The sequence below is a fragment of the Mustela nigripes genome, chromosome 14, assembly GCF_022355385.1.
Source record: "Mustela nigripes isolate SB6536 chromosome 14, MUSNIG.SB6536, whole genome shotgun sequence".
Taxonomy (NCBI): Eukaryota; Metazoa; Chordata; class Mammalia; order Carnivora; family Mustelidae; genus Mustela; species Mustela nigripes.
Genome location: NC_081570.1, coordinates 27,450,536 through 27,474,564, shown reverse-complemented (window position 1 = coordinate 27,474,564; position 24,029 = coordinate 27,450,536). Strand labels below are relative to the sequence as shown.

The window sequence follows — 24,029 nt, the reverse complement described above, 5'->3', positions numbered from 1 at the left end:
GACCGTCAGGAATGCAGTGGGCCGGGAGCACCCGGCAGGCCCCGCCCCCGCCACGCAGGCCCCGCCTCCGCACGGACCAGGCAGGCGCGGCGAGCGCGTACACTGCGGTTTACTTTCTTGCGTTTCTTAAAGTCGTGTGCAAGGACGTGGGTGGCCGGAGCCTGACTTGCTCCCAGGTCCCGCCGTGGTCCCTGCCGGGCCCACCCTCAGTGCGTCTGCGTCTGCGCGTGGATGGAGCCCAGGGTCCGGGACTCCCGAGTCCCCTGCTTCATCTGCACCTAGTCGGGAGAGGGCGTCAGGACAGGCCTTCAGGGGAGGACCAGCCTCCAGCCCCTTAGGACCCGCACCCCACCCACCTCCAGCAGCCGGCGCTTCTCCTTCTCGCTCTTCAGCTCCTCCCAGATGTCCGTCAGCTTCCTCCTACGGACGGGAGGTCGAGGGGGAGGGGTGGGCTGGGCAGGCTTAGAGCCACCGGCCCCCCTCCCTGCCCCCGCTCCTCCCTCCTCCCCACTTACTCCAGCTGCACCCCCATCCGCTCCAGAGACCTCCTTAAAGATTCCATCTCGTCCTGTAGCCTCATTATATCGCCTCTGTCACTTTTGCTGTCCGTGAGATTTTGCGGAACCAGGGAAAGTGGGGTGGGAGTCTCTTGGGGGTCTGGAGTCGACTTGATAGAATGAGGATTCTTTAGAGCAGGGTCTACCTCTTTGGGGGCCACCTCCTCTTTGGGGAGTGCTGCCTCTTGCGGGGTACCCTCATGCTTCCCAGGTGCCTCCTGGAGGAGGGTTGTAGCCTTCTCAAGGGCAGGCATGGACCCTGGCTTGGACTTAGACTGGAATGGGGAGCTGTTGCTCTGATCAAGAGGGTGTGTCATCATGCAGAGATCAGCCTTCTCTGGCATGTGGACCTCTTGGGATCGAGCCTCATTGGCCACAGGAGACGTGAACTTCGGCAGAGCTTGCTCGGGAGAGAAGTGGTGGAATTGAGTGTTGTCTCTAGTGGAGGCCTCTTCAGAGAGCACCTGCTCAGGAGTCAAGACCTTTTCCAGGGTGGACACCTCATCCCCAGGAGGGACCATCTTGGGGCCAAGGAGTTCATCCTCTGGTGGGACTTCTGGGGCAGGGGCCACATCCACAGAAATGAGGCTGTTTGGGCTGGGGGCCTTGTCTAGAGTCAGGCCCTCCTGTGGGGTGGGGTTCCCTAGGGCTGGGGCCTTGAACTCTAGAGTCAGGGACCCCTCTGAGATGGGGACCTTATCTGGAGTCAGGGATTCCTCTGGAGTGGGGGCCTTATCTGGAGACAGAGTCTTCTCTGGGCTGGGGGTCTTGTCCAGAGTGGGGGTTTTATTCACAGGAGAGGCCTTTGCTAGGCTGCTCTGCTCTTCCTCCTGTGGTGATGGGGGTGAGGGCTCAGTTGAAGGATGGGTACCTTTACAGTTTGAGTCAGGTTCCCCTTGGCCTGGGATCCTTCCCCCCTCACATATCCCAGGGATATGGGAACCAGACTCTCTCAGTGGTCCCGGTGTCTCAGGACCTCTTACCTGACTGGTTGCAGAGCGCTGCCGGGAAGCCTGGGTTTTTGGTCCCTTTCTACCAGGGTGGCCTGGACCCCCGCTGAGGAAGCTGCCACCGGAGCCTATGAGAGCAGAACTTCAGGGGTCCAGGCTCCTCTGACCCCAAGTCTCTCCCCATCTCTGTCCTTCAGCACAGCCTACCCGGTCCCCTATTCCTTCCCACCAGAGGGAGGCAAGGAGACCTACCCAAGTCTCGGGAGGGGCGCTTCTGACTGTCTCCACTGGGTGTCCAAGAAGGCCTGGAACATATCCCCATCAGACCAGGAGGTGGGCAACAGGGAGCAGCATTTCCTTTGTACTCTCCTCTTTCCGCCCCCCCCCCCCCCCCGCAACCCTGCTCCTTACTTGGCTTTGCTGGGCCCAGGGGGGGCTGTCACCAGCTTCCTGACTGTAGGGAGGGCTGATTTGGGTGTCACCTTTTTTGGTTCCTTTATAGGAGCTGGGAGAGGAGAAGGGAGTGTGGCACTCATTCACTCCCTTATCCATCCATCTAACAGTTGCTGGCCCTGTCCTCTGCATAGGGGACGAGGGACAAGAGATGAACATTTGATTCTGCCTCTTCAGAACTCGGGGGAAGCCGACCACCCTCATGCCACGTGGACATAAGGAACCATGGGAGCAACCCGAAGGGACACCTAGCAGGAGACGGTTCAGGGAAGGCTGTGGAGAGGACATAGCTTCATATCCTGCTAAGTTTTTTATCCATACTTTTTTTTTTTTTTTAAAGTAATCTCTGTGCCCAACATGTGTCTCAAACTCACAACCCCGAGATCAAGAGTTGCACGCTCTACAGACGGAGCCAGCCAGGCGCTCCTATCCATACATTTCGATGACCTGCTCCCTGCTCAGTGCCCACGGCTGCCTCCCTGGTACAGACTTTATCTTTTTCTTAGCCCACAGCAATAGCCTTTCCCAATCCAACCCTCCTACCCTAGAACTTCTTGGTCTTCTCTATCTCATTCACTCCCTAAGAGAGCTCGCCCAGTTTTATGGAGTTAATTAGCATCGGTAAGCCAATGACTCCCACATTTTCATCCACAGCCTCTGAACTCCAGATTCCTATCCCAGTGTCCTCTCCCTTCCCACTCGGGAGCTAACTGGCATCACACACTTAACAGACCCAAAACTGAGCTCTCACTTCCCATCCCCCAAATCTGACTCTTTTCCACTGTTCCCCACCTCCCACACTCACCCATTCACCCAGATAACAAAATGAGTCACCCTTGACCTCTCTCACTCCCTTATGCTGTACCATCCAAACCACTAGTAAATCCTGATCGCTCCACATTCAAAACAGGTCCTGAATTAAACACTCGGAGTGCCACTAAGCACTCTAGCCCAAGGCACCACCCCCTTGGCCTGGACTAGGGCAGCAGCCTCTGACATGGGCCCTGGCCGCACTCCCCCTGCCTACAGCGTGTTCCCACAGCAGTCAGGGTGGGCTCGGCTTCCACGCGGGGAGCAGACATAAGCAAAAGTAGACTGTATTGTGTGTGAGAGAGTTACTGGCTGTTACTGAGGAAGAACAAGCAGGGGAATGTCCATTCTAAATGGGGTGGTCAGAGATGGCCGCGCTGAGAAGGTAAGGTCAGAGTGAACAGTCACACGCAGTGACCTTCACATCTGTGGGCACCGAGGAGCCGCTCCGGCCTAGGCACGCATACCTGCTGGTGTTTAGTCACACACACGGTCTCACACACAGACATGCACACGAATCCTGACGGGATGCACAGTGTGCTAGTGTAGACCCCAGAGCTGGACACCAGGCTCTGACGTCCCGCTCCACTCTGCGCCAGCTGTGCAAGGACCAGCTGTGTCACTTAGCCGCCCTGTGCCCTGGTATCTGGGCCCTGGTATCCTCGTCTGTACAACGTGCATAATGACAGTATCCACCTGGTGGGGGGGGGGGCTACTGTGAGGTTGGAGGGACCCCACTCGTGTGAGCTGCTTGGAAGAGTATGGGGCATGGAGTCAAAGCTCAGTGAACGTTCACTCTGACTTCAGTTTCTCATGCGTTGGTGGATGAGGAGCTTGGGAGGGTCCTCCCACTAGAAAGCAATTCTGTCCCCTGGAGGATACACTTTTGAGGCACTGGTGGACCTCAAAGAAGCAGGGGAGGTCCACAAAAAGGGAGAAACTGAGGCCAGAAAGGTAGTAGGAGGGCCACGCTGCTATGCCTCCACAGCCTGGGCCTGTAATGAGGAACCGATACCCGGGAGTGGGGCGCACCTCCTGAGCTCCTGCCACAGGCCCCAAGCTTGGTAGTGACACCGCAGTGCCTCTCCTTTCTTCCAGAGGGCTCTGGTGATCTCTGGTCTCTGGTGATTGGTACCCTTTGGCTCCCAGCAGAAGTAGAAGCAAGACCTCTCTGGAAGAAGGCTTCTCCTCAGGTTGAAGGCTTCCCCCTCAACTCCCTCAGGTTGGGAACAAGTCCTAAGCTCACACAGCAAGATCACAAAACACACGAAAAGGCAGGCTACTGACAATGGGAGTCAGCAGACACGACGCACAGCAGGTGCTAGAATTGTCAGAGAGCACAGCTGTGCTACAGGACAGGCAACAAAGGGACCATCGGGAATAAAAGGCAAGTCTGGGGGTAGGGAAGGAAAACTGAGCAACTAGAGATGAAAAACAGCATTTTTTTAAAAATCTTTTTTTTTTTTTTAAAGAATTTATTTATTTATTTGACAGAGAGAGATCACAAGTAGGCAGAGAGGCAGGCAGAGAGAGAGGAGGAAGCAGGCTCCCCGCTGAGCAGAGAGCCCGATGCGGGACTCGATCCCAGGACCCTGGGATCATGACCTGAGCCGAAGGCAGCGGCTTAACCCACTGAGCCACCCAGGCGCCCTAAAAATCTTTTTTTAAAAAGATTTTATTTATTTATTTGACAGAGAGAGAGATCACAAGTAGGCAGAGGCAGGTAGAGAGAGGGGGGGAAGCAGGCTCCCCACTGAGCAGAGAACCCAATGTGGGGCTTGATCCCAGGATCTCAAGATCATGATCTGAGCCAAAGGCAGAGATTTAACCCACTGAGCCACCCAGGCGTCCCGAAAAACAGCATTCTTGAAATAAATCAAATATCGGTTAAAGAGCAGGTAAAACAGCCAAAAAGCCAGGGAGAGAATTAGTAAGCTGGAAGCATAGTGATAGAAGGAGCAGAACATTTGAAAGCAGTGGTGGAAAGAATGCCTAATGAAAGGGGGTTTGGCTACTGCTGAATGACGTGGTAGACAAATCCTCACCTCACAAGACAACTAGAAAGCTGGACAAAACCACCACTGCCGGGCTTTGGAAATGGACCAAAGGCATATGATAACCTGAGAAGCGTTTTACGCTTGATGGCGCCCTTGCCGGCGCCTGCCCCCATCCCTGCCGCGCCCCCACCAGCCTGGTCTGTGTAGACACTGCTCTGCAGTGAGGGCTGGTTGCAAGGATTGGCAGCATTGCTGCCACGGTGGAGGGAGGTCACTTGATTTAGGGTGCAGCCTTGGACTTGGCACTGGTTTCATAGACAGGACACCAAAACCACAAGCAACCAAAGAGAAAATACAGACATGAGACTTCCTTCAGATGTAAAAACTTTTATGCATTAAAGGACACCAGTAAGAAAGTGAAAAGACAACAGGATGGGGGGAAATATTTGCAAAGTCAATGCCCAATAAGGGACTTTTCTCAAGACATTTAAAAAACTCTAGAAGTCAACAGTCAAAAGTCAACGAACCTGATGAAAAAAGAGGCAAAGGACCCAAATACACATTTTTCCAAAAGATATACAAATTGGGAATAAACCTATGAAAAGACGTTCAACATGGAAGTGGGCAGAGAAAGGTAGAGCAGATCCACGAGATACCACCCCACACTGACTAGGATGATTAGGACAAAAAAGAGATTAACAAATGTTGGTGAAGATGTGGAAAAAGCAGAACCGTCATGCATTGCTGGTGGGAATATAAAACCGGACAAGCATTTTGGAAAACTGTGACAGTTCTTCTCAAAGCTAAACACAGAGCTATCCTAGCGGCCAGAGATCCCTTTCTTAGGCATATACCCAAGGGAAATGGAAACAGCCAACACAAAAACGCGTACACAAATGTTCCTACCCCCAAAAGTGAAAACGACACAACGTCCACCGGCAAACAGATGGATAAAATCTCAGACATTCACATAAGGGAATATTATTGGGCAACGAAAGGGAATGAAGTACAACACATACTAGAACAAGATGAAGCTTGAAAACAAAAGGTGCAATAGAAAAGGGTTTTCACGGGGCGCCTGCGGGGGCTCATCAGTGGAGCATGAGACTAGATCTAGGGGGTGGTGAGTCTGAGGCCTACGTTGGGTATAGAGATTACTTTAAAAAACAAATAATTAGGGGCACCTGGGTGGCTCAGTGGGTTAAGCCTCTGCCTTCAGCTCAGGTCATGATCTCAGGGTCCTGGGATCGAGCCCCGCATCGGGCTCTCAGGCTCTCTGCTTAGCAGGGAGCCTGCTTCCCCCTCTCTCTGCCTGCCTCTCTGCCTACTTGTGATCTCTGTCAAATAAATAAATATCTTTAAAAATAAATAAAAAATAAAAAAATAATTAAAAATAACAAAAATGAAAATAAAACTGATTTGAGAATTTTCGTTAGATTTCTGGCCAGCCATGGTTACCCAGGGACCAGGAAACAGAAAGAACACTGCAAGCCTCCTAAAATGCAAGATTCCTTCTCATCTGAGTTCCAAAGTAAAGCTGTTTGAACAGCAGTTATAAAGGGGTCTTTGCAACAGCTGAGGAGTACCTGGGTGGCTCAGTCATAAAGCATCTGCCTTTGGCTCAGGTCATAATTCCAGGATCCTGGGATCGAACCCCTCATCAGGCTCCCCACTCCGCAGGAAGCCTGCTTCCCCCTCTCCCACTCCCCCTGCTTGTGTTCTCTTGCTGTCTCCCTGTCAAATAAAAAAACAAACAAAAAAAAAAAAAAAAAAAGAAAAAGAAAAAGAAAAAGAAGAGGTCACACTCTATCACGGCCTTAAACCAATGACTGGTGATCTTATTGGAAGAGGAAAATTTGGACGCCCACACAGTGAAGACAACAATGTGAAGACAGGCAGAGAAGAGTGATAGATATACCTATAAGACAAGGATAGGCAGCAACTCCCAGTAGCTGAGAGACGAGGAGAGATGCTTCCCCTAGACTCTTCACAGAAAGCATGGCTAGGCCAACATCTTGATTTTGGATTTCTAGCCCCCAGAAAGATGAGAGATTAAATTTCTGTTGATTTAAGCCAAACAAAACAAAGAAGAAGAAAAAGAAAGAATTTCAGCCAAACTTTCCTGTAACTATTAAAGAAATTAAAAAAAAGAAAGAAAGAAAAAGGAAATGGAAGTAGTTTAAAATCTTCCCATAATGGAAAACAAAACAAAACGAAAAGAAAGGACCAGATGGATTTATAGGCAAGTTTTATCAACTCTCTAGGAATGATTATGCCATCTTTTTTTTTGTTTTCCCCCAAGTAAACTGTATCCCTAGTGTGGGGCTCAAGCTCACAACTCTAAGATCAAGAGCCGTACACTCCTCGGACTGAACGAGCCATCTGCTCCCGTAATGATTCCCATCTTTTTAAGATCTACCAGCTAATTAAAAAACAAAATGTGTACCCCTTAACTCATTTATGGGGCCAGTATAATATTCATAATCAGAGGAGGGCAGTAAAAATAAATGCCAAAACCTTAAGAAAAAGGTTTATGAAAAGATAACAGTATATGATAATAGTATATGAAAAAATAATAAAACCATAACCAATTAATTGATCCTAAGAATACAAGGGTGGCTTAACATTAGAAAATTCTATAAATGTCTTTTATCACATTGATAGATTAAAGGAGAAAACGCAGAGAAATCATTTCAAAAGATTCACATAAACAATTTGGAAAAAATTCAGCACACACTCATAAAAATCATAAATAAACTAGAAATAGAAAGGCCCTTTCTTAATCTGACAAAAAAAAGGTATCTAAGAAAAGATCTAGGGACACCTGGGTGACTCAGTCAGTTAAGGGCCTGCCTTCAGCTCAGGTCATGATCCTGGGGTCCTGGGATTGAGCCCCACATTGGGCTCCCTGCTCAGCAGGGAACCTGCTTCTCCCTCCCCCTCTGCCTGCTGCTCCCTCCTACTTGAATGCTCTCTTTCTCTCTCTGGCAAATAAATAAATAAAATCTTTAAATAAATAAATAAAAAGGAAAAAAAAGGGTTCTAAGTCAGTCTCACTGTTAAAGGAGAAAAGCTGGAGATATTCCACTTAAAATCAGGAACGTGGTAATGATGTTTAACACAACAACTTCTATCCATGTGTTGAGTCCCTAGCCACTATAGTAGAATGAGAAAATAAAATGAAAAGACAGAGCAAAATTGTCATTAGTCACAGATGACATGACTATCTTCACAGAAAACTTACTAAGAAGCTAGAGTTGGGGGGGGCTGGGTGGCTCAGTTGTTACACATCTGCCTTTGGCTCAGGTCATGATCCCAGCATCCTGGAATAGAGCCCCAGCCCTGCATCTTGCTCTCTGCTGAGCAGAAAGCCAGCTTCTCCCTCTCCCACTCCCACTGCTTGTGCTCTCTCTCTCACTATCTCTCTCTCTCTGTCAAATAAATAAACAAACAAACAAAAGCTTAAAAAAAAAGGAAGCTCAAGATAGGGGCACCTGGGTGGTGCAGTTAAGCATCTGATTCTTGATTTCAGCTCAGGTCTTGACATCGAGCCCCACAATGGGCTCCACACTCAGCATGGAGTCTGCTTGAGATTCTCTCTCCCTCTCCCTCTGCCCCTCCTACTTGTGCTCTATGAAATAAATAAATAAATCTTAAAAAAAAAAAAAAAGGCAGGGGAGGAATTGCCTGGGTGGCTTAGTTGGTTAAGCATCTTCCTTAGGCTCATGTCATGGTCTCAGAGTCCTGGGATCACGCTCCACCTTGGCCTCCCTGCTCAGCGGGAAGAGTGCTTCTCCCTCTGGCCCTCACCCCATTCATGTTCTCTCTTGCTTACTCTCTTTCTCTTAAATAAACAATTTTTTTTAAAGCACAGATAAATAATTAGAAATAATCAGTTTTTAGTACCATGACCGGCTATGAAATCAATATACAAAAAATCAATACATTTCTATATTTTTGAAATAAACAGAAGGATATTTAAAAATAAAGTTTAATAATTTATTTATTTATATATTTTTAAAGATTTTAAGGATTTTACTTAACTATTTGAGAGAGAGCGTGAGTGGGGGTGAGGGAGAGGGAAAAGGAGACTCTCCACAGAGCAGAGAGCCTCATGTGGGGCTTGATCCCAGGACCCTGAGATCATTACCTGAGCCAAAGGCAGACATTCAACCGACGTTGCTGCCCAGGTGCTCCTAAGATTTTACTTTTTTAAAGATTTTTATTTATTTATTTGACAGAGAGAGACACAGTGGGTGAGGGAACATAAGCAGGGTGAGTGAGAGAGGGAGAAGCAGGCTTCCTGCTGAGCAGAGAGCCAGATGTGGGGTTGGGGCTCTATTCCAGGATGTAGGGATCATGACCTGAGCCAAAGGCAGATGCTTAACTGAGCCACCCAGGTGCACCAAGATTTTATTTTTAAGTAATATTTACACCCAACATGGGGCTCAAACTCAAAACCCTAAGATCAAGAGTGGCACGCTCCACCAATGGAGCCAGCCAGGGGCCCTTATCTAATTTTTTAACAGACATAAAAAAGTCTGAGGCATCTAGAAATAAATCTTATGAAAGCTGTGCAAAATTTATAAGCAGAGTGTAATACAAGGTGCTGGAACAATTTATTGCCCGTATCGAAAAAAGTAGAATTGGGTTACTCATTAAAAATCAATTCCATGGGGTGCCTGGATGGCTCAGTGGGTTAAAGCCTCTGCCTTTAGCTCAGGTCATGATCTCAGGGTCCTGGGATCGAGCCCTGCATCAGGCTCTCTGCTCAGCAGGGAGCCTGCTTCCTCCCTTCTCTCTCTGGCTGCCTCTCTGCCTACTTGTGATCTCTGTCTGTCAAATAAATAAATAATATCTTTTAAAAAAATCAATTCCACAGAGATAAAGGCACTTAAAAACAAAAGGAAACACTTTAAAGGTTTTAAAGAAAATGTAAATGACTTTTCTGAACTTGGAGCAGGAAGAATTTCTTAGACAAGAAAAAAACCTGCTAACCATGAAAGACTGATATGTCTACATTAACATTAAGAACTCCCATTCATCACAGAACACCATTATACGAAAAGAGATGACAAGCCACAATGAAAGAAAATATCTGTAAGGCATGTAACCTGCAAAGGATTGGTATTCAGTATATATAAAGAACCCCAACCAATTATGACCAGGGAAATGCAAATGGAGCACAATGAGATGCTATTCTGTACCTCCTAGATTCACGCACAAAAGAAGTAAAATCTGGTAAAACCAAGTGTTGAAGAGGATTTGGAATACCAGGCTCTCATACACTGATGGTGTAACGTTAAAGTATACAATCATTCTGAAAGCCAAACTGACTTTTTCTCATAGAAGTTGAATATTCACAAATCCTACGATCTCAAATGGCATCCCTAGTATTGTATCCTAGAGAAATGATTGTAGCTGCACACCAGAACACAGGTACAGAATTGTTCATGGCAGCAGTACTTGTTGTGACAAAAACTAGGAACAATGAAAATGCCTAACATCAGGAGGAGACCAGAAACATACATAAACTGTGGTAAATTCCCTGCAAGGAATATTATACATCAGAGAAAAATTTAATGAACTTACATCTAGATACGACATGGGTTGATCTTAGAAATATAATGTTGATCAGAAAGAGCAAGTCCCAGAAGACTATAAACATGACACCATTCTTATCAAGCTCAAAAATAAGCAAAAATTAATTGATGCATTATTTAGGCACATACATAGGTAAGTAAATTTAAAAATTCAAGGGAATTATAAAAGCAAAATTCAGAATCGTGGTTATCTTTTGCGGGGAGGGTAGGGAGTAGAATGGGAAGGAAAAGGAGCACACAAACCACTAACAATAATCTAGTTCTTGGGTTTGATGACAGCTCATGAATGTTCACAGGTGTTCATTATTGGTTTTTTTGTTTCCCCATTATTGTTTCAAAGCACATTATGTGCAGTTTTGGCATGTGTGAAGTATTCCATTAAAAGAGAAGTAAAACATCCCCACAGAACTATTCACTGACACATTCATGTGATGTGCAAACACACAACACAGTCTCAAAAACACAGACTCGGGGCTCCTGGGTGGCTCAGTGGGTTAAAGCCTCTGCTTTCGGCTCAGGTCATGATCCCAGGGTCCTGGGATCGAGCCCCACATCGGGCTCAGCAGGAGCCTGCTTCCTCCTCTCTCTCTGCCTGCCTCTCTGCCTACTTGTGATCTCTGTCTGTCAAATAAATAAATAAAATCTTTAAAAAAAAAACACAGACTCATTGATCACTATATTTCCTTATAAAATGAAACAAATCTAAACATGTTGATAGCCACATTCTCAAAACACACAAAGAAATACACACCCACACAAACTGACACATTCCTACACAATGACCCACACAAATACCTATCAGATTTTTAACCCACAGAGGTAGCTCCTAAGGGACTATAATACAGCACCACTGGGAAGCTGTGGGTGTTTATGGGCAACTAAACTGGTGGGGTCCCAGAGAGCAAAATCCCACCACCTCCCCCCTCAAATCCCAGGCTTCCTGGGCACCCACCTGATTCCCGAGACACCATTTTCCGTGGAGTCAGCTTCTTAACCTGTGAAGAACAAAGTTATCAGAATCTGATGAGTTCCCACATTTCTAGATTCACTGTCATTTAGGGGTAGCCTGAATGCCCACTGAGCACCCCCCCCAACTTTGTCGAGGGCAGCCTGCCCGCCCTCCTGAACCCCAACTTGAATGCCTGCCCCCATACTCACTGGGGGTGGGGGGAGCACAAAGTTGTCAGGGAAAACTCCTCTTCGGCCTTGAGACTCTCCTTCCCACCAGCCCTTATCCTCTGTGGTCTGGGAGAACAAGATCCCATGGGGAGGTGAGCCAGGAACCCAAGTTCCTGCCTTCCTGGGTCCCACAGCTTCTCAACATGCCCTTCCTGGCCACCTCCCCTTGCCCTGTGCTTTCCTACCTTCCTCAGTACTTTCACCTCGTCCCCCCTCCGCAGCGCCAACTCATCTGGGGCCTCAGGCTGGTAATCGAACAGGACCCTGTAGATCTCAGGGCGGGAGACTGTAGGGGGGTGGTCAGTCCACTAAAGCCAACTGCTCTCTCCAGATCAATCAGGCCCTCCCTCCCCCATCAGCTCGGTTGGGTTCCCCCTTCCCCAGGTCAGCTAGGCTTGGAGAGGGTTCGGAGGAACCCTTGGGCTGGGTGCTCACCTGTCCGCAGGTAGTCTGGAGGGCTGTCATAGGTCAGACTGCTCAGCTAGTGGGGGCGAGGGGAGGGAGGAACAAGCTGAGCCTCCACCCCTCTAAGAAGAACTCGCAATGTCTGTGCCCACTGCACCCAGTTTACCTTGGGAGGCCGCTGGGTACCAGGGCTGACTGAAGGCATGTCTGGGTTCCCGAGGCCTGGTGGGGACAGTGCTAATTCAGTGTGCTAATTCAGTTTAGATCATGGGAGAAGTCAAAGGGGTCACAGGGTCAGGATGCGTGGATCACAGGCTCAGGCCACTGGAAGGGTCAATGGTGACTGCAGAGTCTGGTCACAAGGGTTCACGGGGTCACAGGGTGCAGGTCTCACTTGGGGGCCCACTGTCCAGCAACTCCACAAAGTTGGATGGGAAGGCTCCCAGCTGCCCGTTCTTCTTCCCCAGCCACCAGCCGTCCTCAATCTGGGGAGGAGGAGGACGCAGGGCCATCTGGTTCTGCCCCAAGGGTCTCTCGAGAATTCCTCCACCCTTGTTTCTGTCCCGATTCTGTCCAGTGCTCCCTCCTCCTTTGCTCCCTCACTTTCCCATTTCTGTGTCCCTCAGCAGCCCCAACGCCCACACCCTCTCTTCACACATCTCTCACCCAGGGATGAGCTCCAGCATCTCCGCCCAAAGCCTCTCATCACTTCGTCCCCTCACCTCCTTTATCACTTCCACAGTCTCCCCAGCTTGCAGCTTCAGCTCGTCTGCCTGCTCTGGGATGTAGTTGAAGTTCACCTTGCACCATCTTTGGGGGCCCCGAGATTTGGCAGGGCGACCTGGAGTCAGACGAGAGAGAAAGAGGCCGCTGGAGCCGCGCTCCCCAGTCCCCGGAGCTGCGAGAGGGGCGGGCCGGGGGCTCCCAAGCAAGAGCGCCCGGCCCCGCCCCAAGGTGGAGCATTGTACCCAAGAACCAATCACAGGCCGCGGAGTGCCCCATCGGCCCCGCCCAGAGCCGCGCCCAGAGCCGCCGCTGGGGCTGCCGGAGCTGCGCAGGTTCCGCCCGCCCGCCCACTGGGCCTGGCGCTCAGCTCACCTCGGCGGCGTGCACAGCGCGGGCTCGGCGCCTCCCCCGCCGCGCGCAGATACTCCGGGATCGCCTGGAAACGAACGCGAGGACACCGGGGTGGGGCGGCGGCTCTCAGCTCCGGGGGTGGGCACGCACTGAGACCCTCATCCACCCGACCTGCGGCCTGGCCTCACCTGCACCAAGCGCTCGGGAAAGAGACCACAACGACCCCCCAGCTCTCCGCGCAGCCAGCCCCGTGAGGGCCCCTCAGACACCTGCCGGACCACGTCCCCGGGCGCCAGACTCAGCTCGTCCTCTTTCTGCGCGCGGTATCCGGCCAGGACCAGCACCTCTGGGGGCAAAGGACGGGGTAGGGGCGCAGCTCAGAAGGGACGGGTCTGGGCACACGGGCTTAGGCGCGAGTCCCGGACTCCGCATAAAGGACAGCGGGAGAGCGGGGTGGTGGTGTGGACTTCTCTTGCCTTCTCCGCCCTCCCCAAACCCTCTGCACATACCCATAGCTTCCGGGACTTGCTCCAGAGCCGGGCTGGGAGTACAGTGCTGTCCCGTGGGCTGCCGAGTACTGGGCCAGGGTAGGGTGGGACGGGCTGCAAGGATGTGAGGCGAAGGAGGCGGAGACGCTAGCGGATAGGTCGGCCCCAGGTGCTGGAAGTGGGTGTGGGAGAGGAGGTGGCCTGGCTCAGCAGGTTCGGCCCCCAACCCTGGAATGGAGACTCCAGGGTCTCTGGCCAGTGCTGGGGCCGCAGCTCCCCCACCTGCTCTTCCTGGCCCAGTCACTTAAATTCCAGTCTAGCCGCCTCTCCTCCCTCTCGCAGCCGTAGGCCCTGAGGCTCCCACCCACCGTTGGCACAAAGCCTTTTCTGGCCTACCTTCTCCCCGCAGGCAAGCTGTGAGCTGCACGGGAAGAGGTGGGAGAGGCACATACCAGGGTGGGGCCCCCAGCAGGCGGCAGCGGCTCCGAGGCAGGCCCTGGGCGGACTGGGTAGCTGCTCTGGTGTGCACAGAGCTACCACAGAGTTCTATTCCAAATATCTGCTTTCCCTGGAAAGCACGTTCTCCCCATAACCCCACCCCAGAGTGCGACCAGGCTGTTCGCTTTCATAAAACACACCCAGACTCTCCTTGGGAAAAGACAAGAAATAAGGAAGTTTAGGAGCTTTCAAGGCTCCCGCTCATAGCCAAGGCCAGAGCCAGCAAGGCCTGAAGTTGAGGGCCCATCTGGTGCCAGTCCCTTCCTGGCTGGGCTTTCTGGTCATCTTTCAGCTCAGAAGGCTGAGGCTGTTTATCACGACCCTTGATCCCTGCCCCACCATTCTGGAAGCCAAAGTCCTTGCCCATTACACCACAGTGCAAGAATCTGGTTCTTTTAGGGTGTACAAGGTACAGGATGAAAAACCACCAGGGTGGCAATGAGTTAGCCAGCAAAGGGCGGCAGTCTCCTCCCTGAACTGAGCATGGCACTGATGAGGAAGGAACTGAGCAACAGCCTCAGAGACAGCCATGAGAGTTGCTCTTTCAGGTTCCCTGAAGCTGCTATTCCCCACCCCACCACACACACACACACACACACACTCTCTCTCTCTCTCTCTAAAGGTGACAATGACCAGAGTCCATTTACATCTGCCTTCTTCATTTATTTTTTTATTTGCAGGAGGAGTTGAAACAAATTTTAAGGGTGTTTTCATTTTTTTTCCCCTAAACATGAATCATTCAAGTAAAACCAACTTAACTATAGAAATGTAGCAAAGTAAGGGGGAAAGAAGCACAACAACCCAAGAGGCAAAGGTTGGGGGCGGGGGGAGAAGAGGTGGGTGCAGTCTGCATATAACATATGCATAAATGCCGTATGATTCACCTGCTCAGGACCGCCTCCCCAGAAGGCAAGCACAAGGACCCATTTAAAGAGGATGTTTTTCCCCCCAAACATCCAAGAATGTTTCAACTTAAAGCTTAAGGTTAAAAAAAAAAGAAAGGAAAAGAAAAAAACAAACCCCCACAAACCACCCAGCCATAACCACCTTCCTTAATCGACCATAGGAGTTTCTTTTCATTTTATAAAAAGATTAATAAAAAATATTGAAAAAATTATTTTCTCATCTTATATTTGTAAAGATAATAGAATTCAGAAGTTTCTTAGAAAACAGACCAGAAACTGCCGACCAGTTTCCACCCCTGTTGCTGAGAGGATCAGCAGGACTACAAAGTTTGGGATACTGGAGCTGCTGGTGGAGAATGGGATGCCCAGCCCAGAAAAAAATCAGAAAATATTGGGGTGGGGGGGACACGTGGGGTGTGGTTACAGCCATGGAATACATGGCTGTGCAGAAAAGGGGAACACAAGGTGGTCAGAAAGGCCTTGAACTCCTCCTCGACATACAAAACCGATTTTTACAAAGATCCAAGCAGTTTGGTCCCAAACTGAGGTGAACACTTCAATGTTTATTCACATGCTTTGTTTTCTCTTTGAAGAATCAAAGTTGCCCAAATTAAATCTTTCTGCTATTATTACTACATATGCCTAAAAAAGGAAAGAAAAAGAAAAAAGGGATGAAGAAGGGCTTTTAAAATCAGGATAAGAAAGAAGAGATTGAAAATCATCAAATTAGTCCTCTTAGCTCCAAATGAAAGAAAGAACAAAACTGTCGGTTTCTAATAGGGAACAAACCAAAATCCAAGTATCGCTCTCCCCTCCCTACCCCAGCCCCCACCCCGCACACCAACAACAAATGAGAAACACAGCTAAAGCCCAACGTGTTGTGTTCTGCTCTGCTCAAGAGCCGGGCCTGACCCCAGGCTCCTCGGCCGGCCGCCTCTGTCCAGTGGGACGCAGCGCCAGGGATGCTTTCGGCTGTAGTAGGATTCTGCGTGGCTGGCTGGTGGCGGGTAGGGGTAGGATTTTTGCAATCTTCAGGCTCCTCTGTTTTGCTCCTCACCAGCCATCTTCCCAGCGCCCTCTCTCCCCTGGGCAGGGGCTCCCATCAGAGTGGCCCCTACTCAGTTGTGGGCTGTAAATTGTCCTTCTCTTCTCGGTTCTCGGTCCCACTCTCGTCGTCTTCAATCTCCCCTTCCTCCCCACTAAACTTGTCGTGGGCCCATTTGGGGCTGGTGCTGGACTTCCGGAACATGAACCGGCCTCGACCCCGAGGGAAGGCTCCTCGGCCCCGGCCCCGGCTCACCCACTTCTCACTGCCTTCACCTTCACGGTCATCATGCTGAGAGAAAAGAAAACTGCCATCAATCCCGGAGCGAACAAGAGTAGCCAGAACCCTCTTCTCCCCCAAAATGTGACTTTCTCATACCAATCTTTTACCTCACCCCACCTTTTGTTGCTTTTCTGTCCTCCTCCCCTTCTCCTACTCCAAAAATGCTACTGATTCAGATCCAAGAGAATATTCCACCGGGGCCTGAGGCATTCTGAGGCAATAACTGGGCATTACAATGATGATAAAATCTTCACTGAGGCCCAAGAGACCTTCACCTGCATTTTCTCCTTTAAACCTCACATCTCCCCTACCATCACCATCACCCTCCACTCTGCCAGGAACTTAAGGGGACTTTATGTTATTTAATATTCCAGGTCTCAAAGGACAGGTCTGAGAAAGCCAAGCAAACACCAAAACATGAGATTCTGTCTGGTCTGGGATGTCAGGGAGCTCGTTGGCACGCAAGTTCTTGCCCACCCCAGCCAAGAACAGGCAGGGAGACCAAGGGCAAAATGACCCGGTCATGGTCTCAGACTTGTGAGTGGCAAAGATAGGACCCAGAACCCAGCCTCCCATCTCTCTCTCGCCTCTGTAATTTCACGCAGAGAGGCTGTGCGGCAGAGCAGGAAAACCCCAGCCTGCATCTCGATCCTCCCCTGATAATCACCCGAGAGAAGGGCTCCAATGACAGAATGAGGGAGAAAGCACTCTGAAAACTACAAGTTGTTGGTTTCATCAGCCCCGTGGCTTCAAAACCTCTAAACCATCCCTTAGGTCCCAGGGACCAACTCAGTGAGAGGGCCAGTTGCTTCCCGCCAGGGCTGCTGGTTCAACAGCCTAAACACAGGAGGTCAACAATGCTGCTTCAGGCAGCAAATGGGGACAGGGAGAAGGACTCAGATGGCTTTCACCTTCCCCCTGGAGCAGTGCCACTCCAGCACCTGTGGAGTTGGCCCAGTCAACGTTCCCCTAGATGCAGGCCCAAGGGTCCCTGAGGAGTCTCCAGCCTCCCCAGAACAGGGAAGGTGGCTGTAAACCTGTGCCACTGCTGGTACAGCCCCGCACTGGTCCTGCTTGTGGCGAGGCAGCTTCAGCTGCAGGCTTACCTTGGTTACAACACTCCAAGACATCTGCTTGGACCTGAGCCTGCTGTTCAAACAGCAGGACTGACAGAACTTACTCCCTGGCCAGGTAATCCAGCCTAGACGAGCCCCAAAGTGAGGGACGCATGGAGGGAGACCCACAAAGTGCCTGCTGCCTAGGAATGACCAACAGCTCAGATGAGAGACGCCCCAGTGACATCTCATTCTGGAGACAGAGCCTCTCCTCGAAGAGATCCTGAGCTGTCTTTCTATCTTGTACTCGGGAAGGACAGCGTGAACTGCGAACTTGGGGGGAAAAGTATGGACTCTGTCCCTGGATAAAGGCTGGAGGGCAGCCGAGGGTGGGCTAGCAATTAGACCAGCTCACAACTCAAAAAGCCCAGAGCCTCCCTTCTTGCTTATCCTGAAATCCACACACCTCCCAGATGAGGCCAGGATCCCGCCTCGCGGGAGAACACGCCTCTAGCCAGCAGTGCACTATCCCCCAAGTACAAAGAACTCCTGCACATGCCTTTCATCACGGCTCTGGACAGACCAATGAAGCCTCGGGGTCAGCCATGCTGTGTGCCAGAGGCCCCCGGCCCTTCCTGGTCATCCCAGACACATACCAGGTAATACTTCTTGCTTTTGGGCGTGTACTCGGGGTCCCACTCCTCCTCCCGGTTTCTCTTTTGAAAATCGTTGCTGCTGCTGCTGTTGTTGCTACCGGAGTAGGTGCCTCTCCCCCAGCCTCTCCCTCTGGCTCGAAACTGCTGTGGCATAAACGGGGAAAAGGAACAAAGAAGTGCGTCAGGAGTGGAGAAAAACCATTCCCTGCCTTCTGCTCAAATACCTCCTCTGGCACAGGACAGACAGGGGTCCTCTAGTCAATCAGCCAATCAACTGGCTTCTAGCCACTGCCATTGTACTCGGGTCTGTAGTCCAGGCAGAGAACTGGATGGCACAAGGCCCTCCTCCCTACAGATGCTGTAGCAGTCAAGGTAAATGTGGAAATCTGGAGGCCAGAAGCCCTGAGAGGCTTTCTGGGTAAGCACGATTATGAACAGAAAAATAACTAGAAGCAAAAAGCCTGGGGGAGGGGGCACCACAGATTCTGGGACGGAGAGCTTGGGTTTCTGTAGCAAGGGTAACAAAACTAGTAACCTGATAATCACATAACCAGAACCTGCGGGAGCAGGGAGAGGGGGAAGGATCTTACGAAGGTCCCTCGAGCTCTGCCGCCTCTTTCACTTGGACCCACGAAGTCTTTGGTCCCTAGTCTTGACTTGTCAAAGCCTGTGGTGCTCTCTTCCCTCTCCTCCGTCTCTTCAGTGTACTCCTCCGCTTTGTAGGAATGGGATGACTGGGACGAAGAGGAGGAGGACCTGGACCGGTCTCGTGCTCTCCGGTGCTTCCTATGAGAACAGAAGAGCCGAGGATTTAAATCAGTCGGCGCTGGGGGACAGCCCTCAGCTGGGGCCTCACTAGAGAATCACGAGCATGTCTGTGATGAAGACTCCAAAGATGCATAACCTCAAGACTCGCCCCCAGCTACCCACCCAGGGCACCTAGAGTTTCCTCTCAATTCTGAGTCATGTGTCTGTGTCTTAGCCAATGAAGAGCATAGGACATGCACAGTAAGAGGAAGAGAACACGGCCCGCTGTGATACATATGCGTGAATGAGGAAGGCAGAAGGAAGCCAACACTGCACTGGGAGCCCTGATGTACTGCGCACCTTACGTTACCTTCATTTCTCACAGGAAGAACGCAAGCTGCCTCACGGGCCTGTTCTTAAGACTGAACAAACCACATGCTTCAACACTCTACAGGGACAGAGCAGGCAGGCTGCCAACGGCAACCGTGACCCTTCAGGAGCATTTCCCCATTTTATAGACAGCGGAGATTCAGGGTGACCAAGCTGAGCAGAAGCTGGGCTCAAAGCTAGCTCTAATTAGACAACGACTCCACATGCCACCTCTCACTGAGCTCAAACAGGGTGAGTTAGTAAGCACAGGATCTAGCAAAACTCTTCCCAGAGTGACTTCCCGCCCTTCCCTTCATCGGAGAGCAATTACAGACTAGGGCAAATGAGCTTACTACAGTGAGTCACTGTCTATGTACCAGAGGTTGGTGCCAGCCCTGCCATGTGCTGATGGAGCCCATTGGCTGCCTGTAAGGTGGCAGAAAGGCCAGTCACCCAGGACTACAGGACAACTTAGGGGAGAAGCCTGCCAAATGCCAGGAACCTCTCGTTGTCCTCCATTATGCAAAGTATCCTTCTGCCTCTCCCACCACACTCCCTAACATTTAAGAAGCTCAACAACTTAAATATTTAAACCCTAGTGGCTCTTTCTAGCATTTACTCATAAGAAGCCCAAGTTATTGTCATAGGATTTTTATAACTAAGATGTGTAAGTCTTGACTCCTGTAAGTCAGGGCTATTTTAAGAGGTTTTAAAAAATAAGACTCCAAAAGGCCCCAGATTTGAGTCCCAGCACCACCTTCCATACTTGTGTGACCTTGGGTGAGCTGTCCTTCACTCCTATGACAAACAGTTTTGTCAACTGAGGCGTGACTTAGAGTGAGAGTAAGCGTGAGGGTAAGCATCTTTCTTCTTGCCCCATTCAGAGAATACTAGGGTTTCAAAGACTGCAAGGCAAGTCAGAGAAAGAGACATGTGTTCCAGGGAAAGCAATCAGGATCAATAATCCAAACCCAACCCTGAAATGCTGGAGGGGTCCTGCTGCTTCTCCACCAGCAAGCGGCGCTGAGGACTGCTGTACAGCCACCTCCACTCTCCGCGAGGATGATCGAGTCCCTCGTCAACAGGCAGCCCCGAAGGCTGCCAGGGCTCCCCGGGCAGAAGTAACACAGCGGAGAGGGAGACAAAGTGGAACAGAACACCTGGGTTTTGATGCCAGCTGATCATCTTAGACAAATCATCTGTCCTCTTAGACCAATCATTATGAGCCTGGCTTATCTTTCAAAATGGGCAAAACGGGTACCACACCAAGTGTCCAACTTATTTCAAAGGATTGTTATCAGCAAGTGGATATGAAAATGCTTGCCGGCCGAAGTTCACAGACAGGAAAAGTGGTGTTGCTTCATATGGGAAAGTGCAGGGCTTCAACTCCTCCATGTTTAATGAGACATGATTGAAAAGGCATGGAACTTTCACAGATGTAAACAGAAACGACAGGACCTTGGCATGGATGCTGCCCTAGGACGTTCAACAATGCTACCTTTGTTTAAAGAGTATTTGGAATACCTCACTTGGAGGTGTCTGCGAAACTAGTTCTGAAAAGGCATTTAAGATCAACAATCTTGTCCTATCTAGTTTCACTCTATTTCTTTGACAAAACCAGCCAACAACTTTGAACTGTTTCAAAAACGTACGTCTCCACAAAGATTTGTGATGAAAAAGAACATATAAAAGAAAATGCCTAACACAACCCAGAAGGAATTCCCAAGTCATTTTCTGCTCCGTCCATATAGCCAAATTAAATGCCCATCTCCCAGGAGGCCTTCTTTATTAGACAAGGATCACACCTACTTTAATGCAGAAATTCTGTTTTCAGCCAGGGACCTTACTTGACAGTTCCATGTTATACAAGAACTGCTATCATTCCTAACCCTGAACTTCTTTGGCTTAGAAGGTCTGGTATACAGTCCAAAAGGAGCAGACAAGAGACCCCACACTCCAGAGTCTGAAGGAAGGAACTGGGGCTTACGTACTTCTGCTTCTTTGATCCTTTATGAGTTTTCTCTGTTTTCTCAGCTGATCTTTCCCTTGAGTGGCTTGAGTCTCTGGAATCTACTGATTCTCTTGATTTACCTCGTTTAAGATCTCTCTCCTTATGTTTTTTACGACGTTCAATATCAAGGCGGAGATCAACAGGATCATCTTTGTATTTTCCCTCAGCCTGCCGTAAGAGAAATCAAAATTAAGGTTTTTGGGATTCAGGGCTGACAACTCAACCACCCCATAAACTGTGGTTTCTACTCCAATGAAGTGGTGCAGAGGAAGCACTGGGAGTGTGAGCTCCTCACCCAAGCTTGGAGGGCATATAGGATTTCCCACAGAAGTCCCTTCCTGAGGGTCCCTCACAGAACCCAAACTGTTCTCTAAAATGATGACGATTGCCTTCTGAAAATGCCAGACATTGATCTTGCCTTGTTTGTTTTCTCTGTGGCCCAGTAATGACTCTGGCTAGCCTACACACTGAGTAGGCCCAAATCAGCTTCACAAGGTGGCCGGTTAGGCTGGCTCAGCCTAGTCACCATCAAGAGTGTAAATGCTGGTGTCGTGTCATCCTTCCCTACCTACACTGTGGCAGCCACCATGGGTTTACCCTCTCCTTGGAATAAGCTCTTAGTATGGAGCCCAACAAGAGACTGTGGGACACTTCAGCAGCCTACCAAAAAGCCCAGTTACAGTGAGAAATTGCTTTAGAGAGGGAAGAGCAAAACCACAATGGAGAATCCACAAAGTGGCAATACCAGGTCCAGTTTTATTTTAAAAAGGGAAAAGGCAGCAGCAAAAAAGGAAGGTACCTTTTTTTTTTCCCCCTGACTTCCTTTTATTAAGTCGAATTCCCCAGGGCATGTGTGATGTGGATTCAGCGGTGGTGGCAGTGCTGCGTGCCCCAAACCAGGGCAGGGCTTTCAACAGCTTGGGACACTCAGAGCACAGAGGGCCAGGCGGATTCAGGGACATGAAGCACTAGGACTTGGCTCATGGGAGGTAAAACCTCTCTAAAAGAGGAAGGAATGGGCAGTTCACTCCATATAAATATCTCACACAAAGTACTAAGCTTTTTGTTGAAATGAAGTTCAAGAAGGTTTATTTCTATCCTGTTCGTTTTTTAGAGGGAATGGGGCCTCTGTGCCCTCCAAAGACCCAAAAAAGGGGCAGATGCTGCTCCCTGAGGCTGTACACCCACAGCACCTCTATGGAGCAGGCCCAGAGGGTGAGCACTCTTCTGCTGTCTCAAAGCCTTGCATTTCACAGGGTCAGTGCCAAGCTGGTGAGAACATGAAGAAAAAGAAAGGAGGGGGAGCGGGGAGAGAAGAGAGACTGTGCAGAGGGCCTCTCATCACATTTGACTACCGAGACAAATTCATTTGGAAGACCTGAAGATGAGCATCTTTAGGAAAAGGTTTCAGCAGCACTGGAAGAGCCATCTTTAATTTTAAATTTCAACTGTATATGTGAATGAAGGTCAATAAATACTAAGACTTTAAAAAAAAACCCAAATCTATTATTTCATAGTAAAAGATCGCATACAAGCCTTAAACTCTTCATTAACTCTGCGTGCACATCACTGCAAATGTAGCTAGGCTATCAAAATAATGTTTAGCTTTAAAGTAATAGTAACCAACAGATGATAAATATGGTACAATGTTAGGAAAAAAAAAAAACTGGACTAGCTGTTTAAAACAGTCTACCATGTTAAGATATGAATATTTCACTCTCCTCTGACATGCATGTCTTTTTGAAATCATGGTTGGAAATAGTGCATGTAATATAGTTGATTTGATAATACTTACAAGCAGAAAAATATCACAAAAAGTTTCTTCTCTCATCATGGGCACTTGTTCCAAAACTCCTCTCTTTTTTTTCTCAAGCTCACCTCAATAGACTTTGGGGTCATTTACCATATTCTAACCACTTCACAAAGGTTGTTGATACATTTAATAAAAATTAACCCTTTGTAGTTCATTTTTAGAATTATGCCCATCCTTAAAAGAAAAACACAAACTTAAGTAGAGAGTAATTTAAACAAACACATTTCTGTCAAGTTCATGCCCAACGCACTCATTTTGTTGGAATTACGATCAAAGCACAGTTCACCTTATAGCCAGGTTCCCGTGGACTTTTCATTTCATCATGAGCCAAACCATGTTTTCTGAATGTACTGGGAGAAATGTCTATCCTCCTAAAAATTGAAAATAGGAAAACTGCTTAATAATCCCCATAATGTGAATGTATTATTGGTAGTATTTTAGTTCCTAGTTGGTCAAGAGAATCCTAGGCATTCCTTTAAATTATGTCTCATAACTTACAAATATATATTACTAATATTCTTTGCTTACATATTTATCCTGTCCCATAGGTGTGTCTGTGTACAGGCACATGAGCGCACGCGTACACACACACACACACACACACAGACCAACTTCTCAGTCAAACTCTAACTGAAGAAACTTCTTATTCCTTCCTAGTACTGTTACAGCCAGGAAGAAAGACACCTACACCCACGCCTATAATCTCAAGTTCACATCAAGACTATCCATGCCCTGCTAACCTCAAAGAGCAGTTTTCGTCTTGGGAATAAGAATATAATGGACCATTATTTACCTATGAGATAAGGTCTAGGTGAGAAAACTGCCTGATACATACACACATCCTGAAGACCCCAGACTGTTGTAGAAAGATGGTTCTCCTCCCTACTACAACCGAGATGATTAGTAAGAAATTAAAGCTACAGCCAAGTTTGCTTCTAGACAAAGCCCCTAGGTGCTGAATATGCTCCCACAACTGAATGTGACGGTCTTTAAACCTGCTGGGCTTTTAAACCCTTTGACATAATCCTCCAAGCTCTCCCATGCACTGGAAATTCTTCTAGAAGAAGAACTGCTACATGGAACACGTGTGTTCCATATAATGTGTTCCATATATCAGTCCTGGAAAAAA

General features: G+C 49.1%; 2 protein-coding genes across 7 annotated transcripts in view; both read right to left on the bottom strand.

Annotated features, from left to right (window-relative positions):
- Positions 1-91: 91 nt before the first annotated feature.
- Positions 92-14,238, bottom strand: SH3D21 (SH3 domain containing 21). Of its 4 annotated transcripts, XM_059377270.1 has the most exons (16): positions 13,541-14,230; positions 13,220-13,377; positions 13,053-13,116; positions 12,677-12,795; positions 12,349-12,439; positions 12,121-12,176; positions 11,985-12,030; positions 11,735-11,835; positions 11,529-11,615; positions 11,323-11,365; positions 1,919-2,012; positions 1,760-1,812; positions 1,541-1,635; positions 516-1,387; positions 357-420; positions 92-278 (listed from the first exon to the last, which is right to left on the bottom strand). In XM_059377270.1, the coding sequence occupies exons 1-16, from the start codon at positions 13,542-13,544 to the stop codon at positions 207-209; spliced, it is 2,019 nt and encodes a 672-aa protein (XP_059233253.1). In that variant the 5' UTR covers positions 13,545-14,230; the 3' UTR covers positions 92-206. The 4 variants fall into 4 exon arrangements, with proteins under 4 accessions (XP_059233253.1, XP_059233254.1, XP_059233255.1 ...); XM_059377271.1 differs by lacking the exons at positions 1,760-1,812; positions 1,919-2,012 and having other exon boundaries at positions 13,541-14,232; XM_059377272.1 differs by lacking the exons at positions 11,735-11,835; positions 11,985-12,030; positions 12,121-12,176; positions 12,349-12,439 and having other exon boundaries at positions 13,541-14,237.
- A 421-nt stretch (positions 14,239-14,659) lies between these two features.
- THRAP3 (thyroid hormone receptor associated protein 3) overlaps positions 14,660-24,029 on the bottom strand; it is a 75,709-nt gene continuing 66,339 nt past the window's right edge. For 2 of the 3 annotated variants that reach the window (XM_059377267.1, XM_059377268.1), the window contains 5 exons: positions 23,187-23,271; positions 21,068-21,255; positions 18,551-18,746; positions 17,961-18,104; positions 14,660-16,258 (listed from right to left, as the gene is read on the bottom strand). In XM_059377267.1, the coding sequence (XP_059233250.1) occupies positions 16,037-16,258; positions 17,961-18,104; positions 18,551-18,746; positions 21,068-21,255; positions 23,187-23,271 (835 nt within the window). In that variant the 3' untranslated portion in view covers positions 14,660-16,036. The remainder of the gene's footprint in view (positions 16,259-17,960; positions 18,105-18,550; positions 18,747-21,067; positions 21,256-23,186; positions 23,272-24,029) is intronic. The other variant, XM_059377269.1, reaches the window with a different exon arrangement.

Coding starts and splice junctions, on each gene's coding strand:
- SH3D21 (XM_059377270.1), bottom strand. Junction 12,440..12,676: donor CTGTGGAAGTGATAAAGGAG/GTGAGGGGACGA, acceptor CCTCCTCCCCAG/ATTGAGGACGGCTGGTGGCT. Junction 11,616..11,734: donor AGGTGAAAGTACTGAGGAAG/GTAGGAAAGCAC, acceptor TTGTTCTCCCAG/ACCACAGAGGATAAGGGCTG.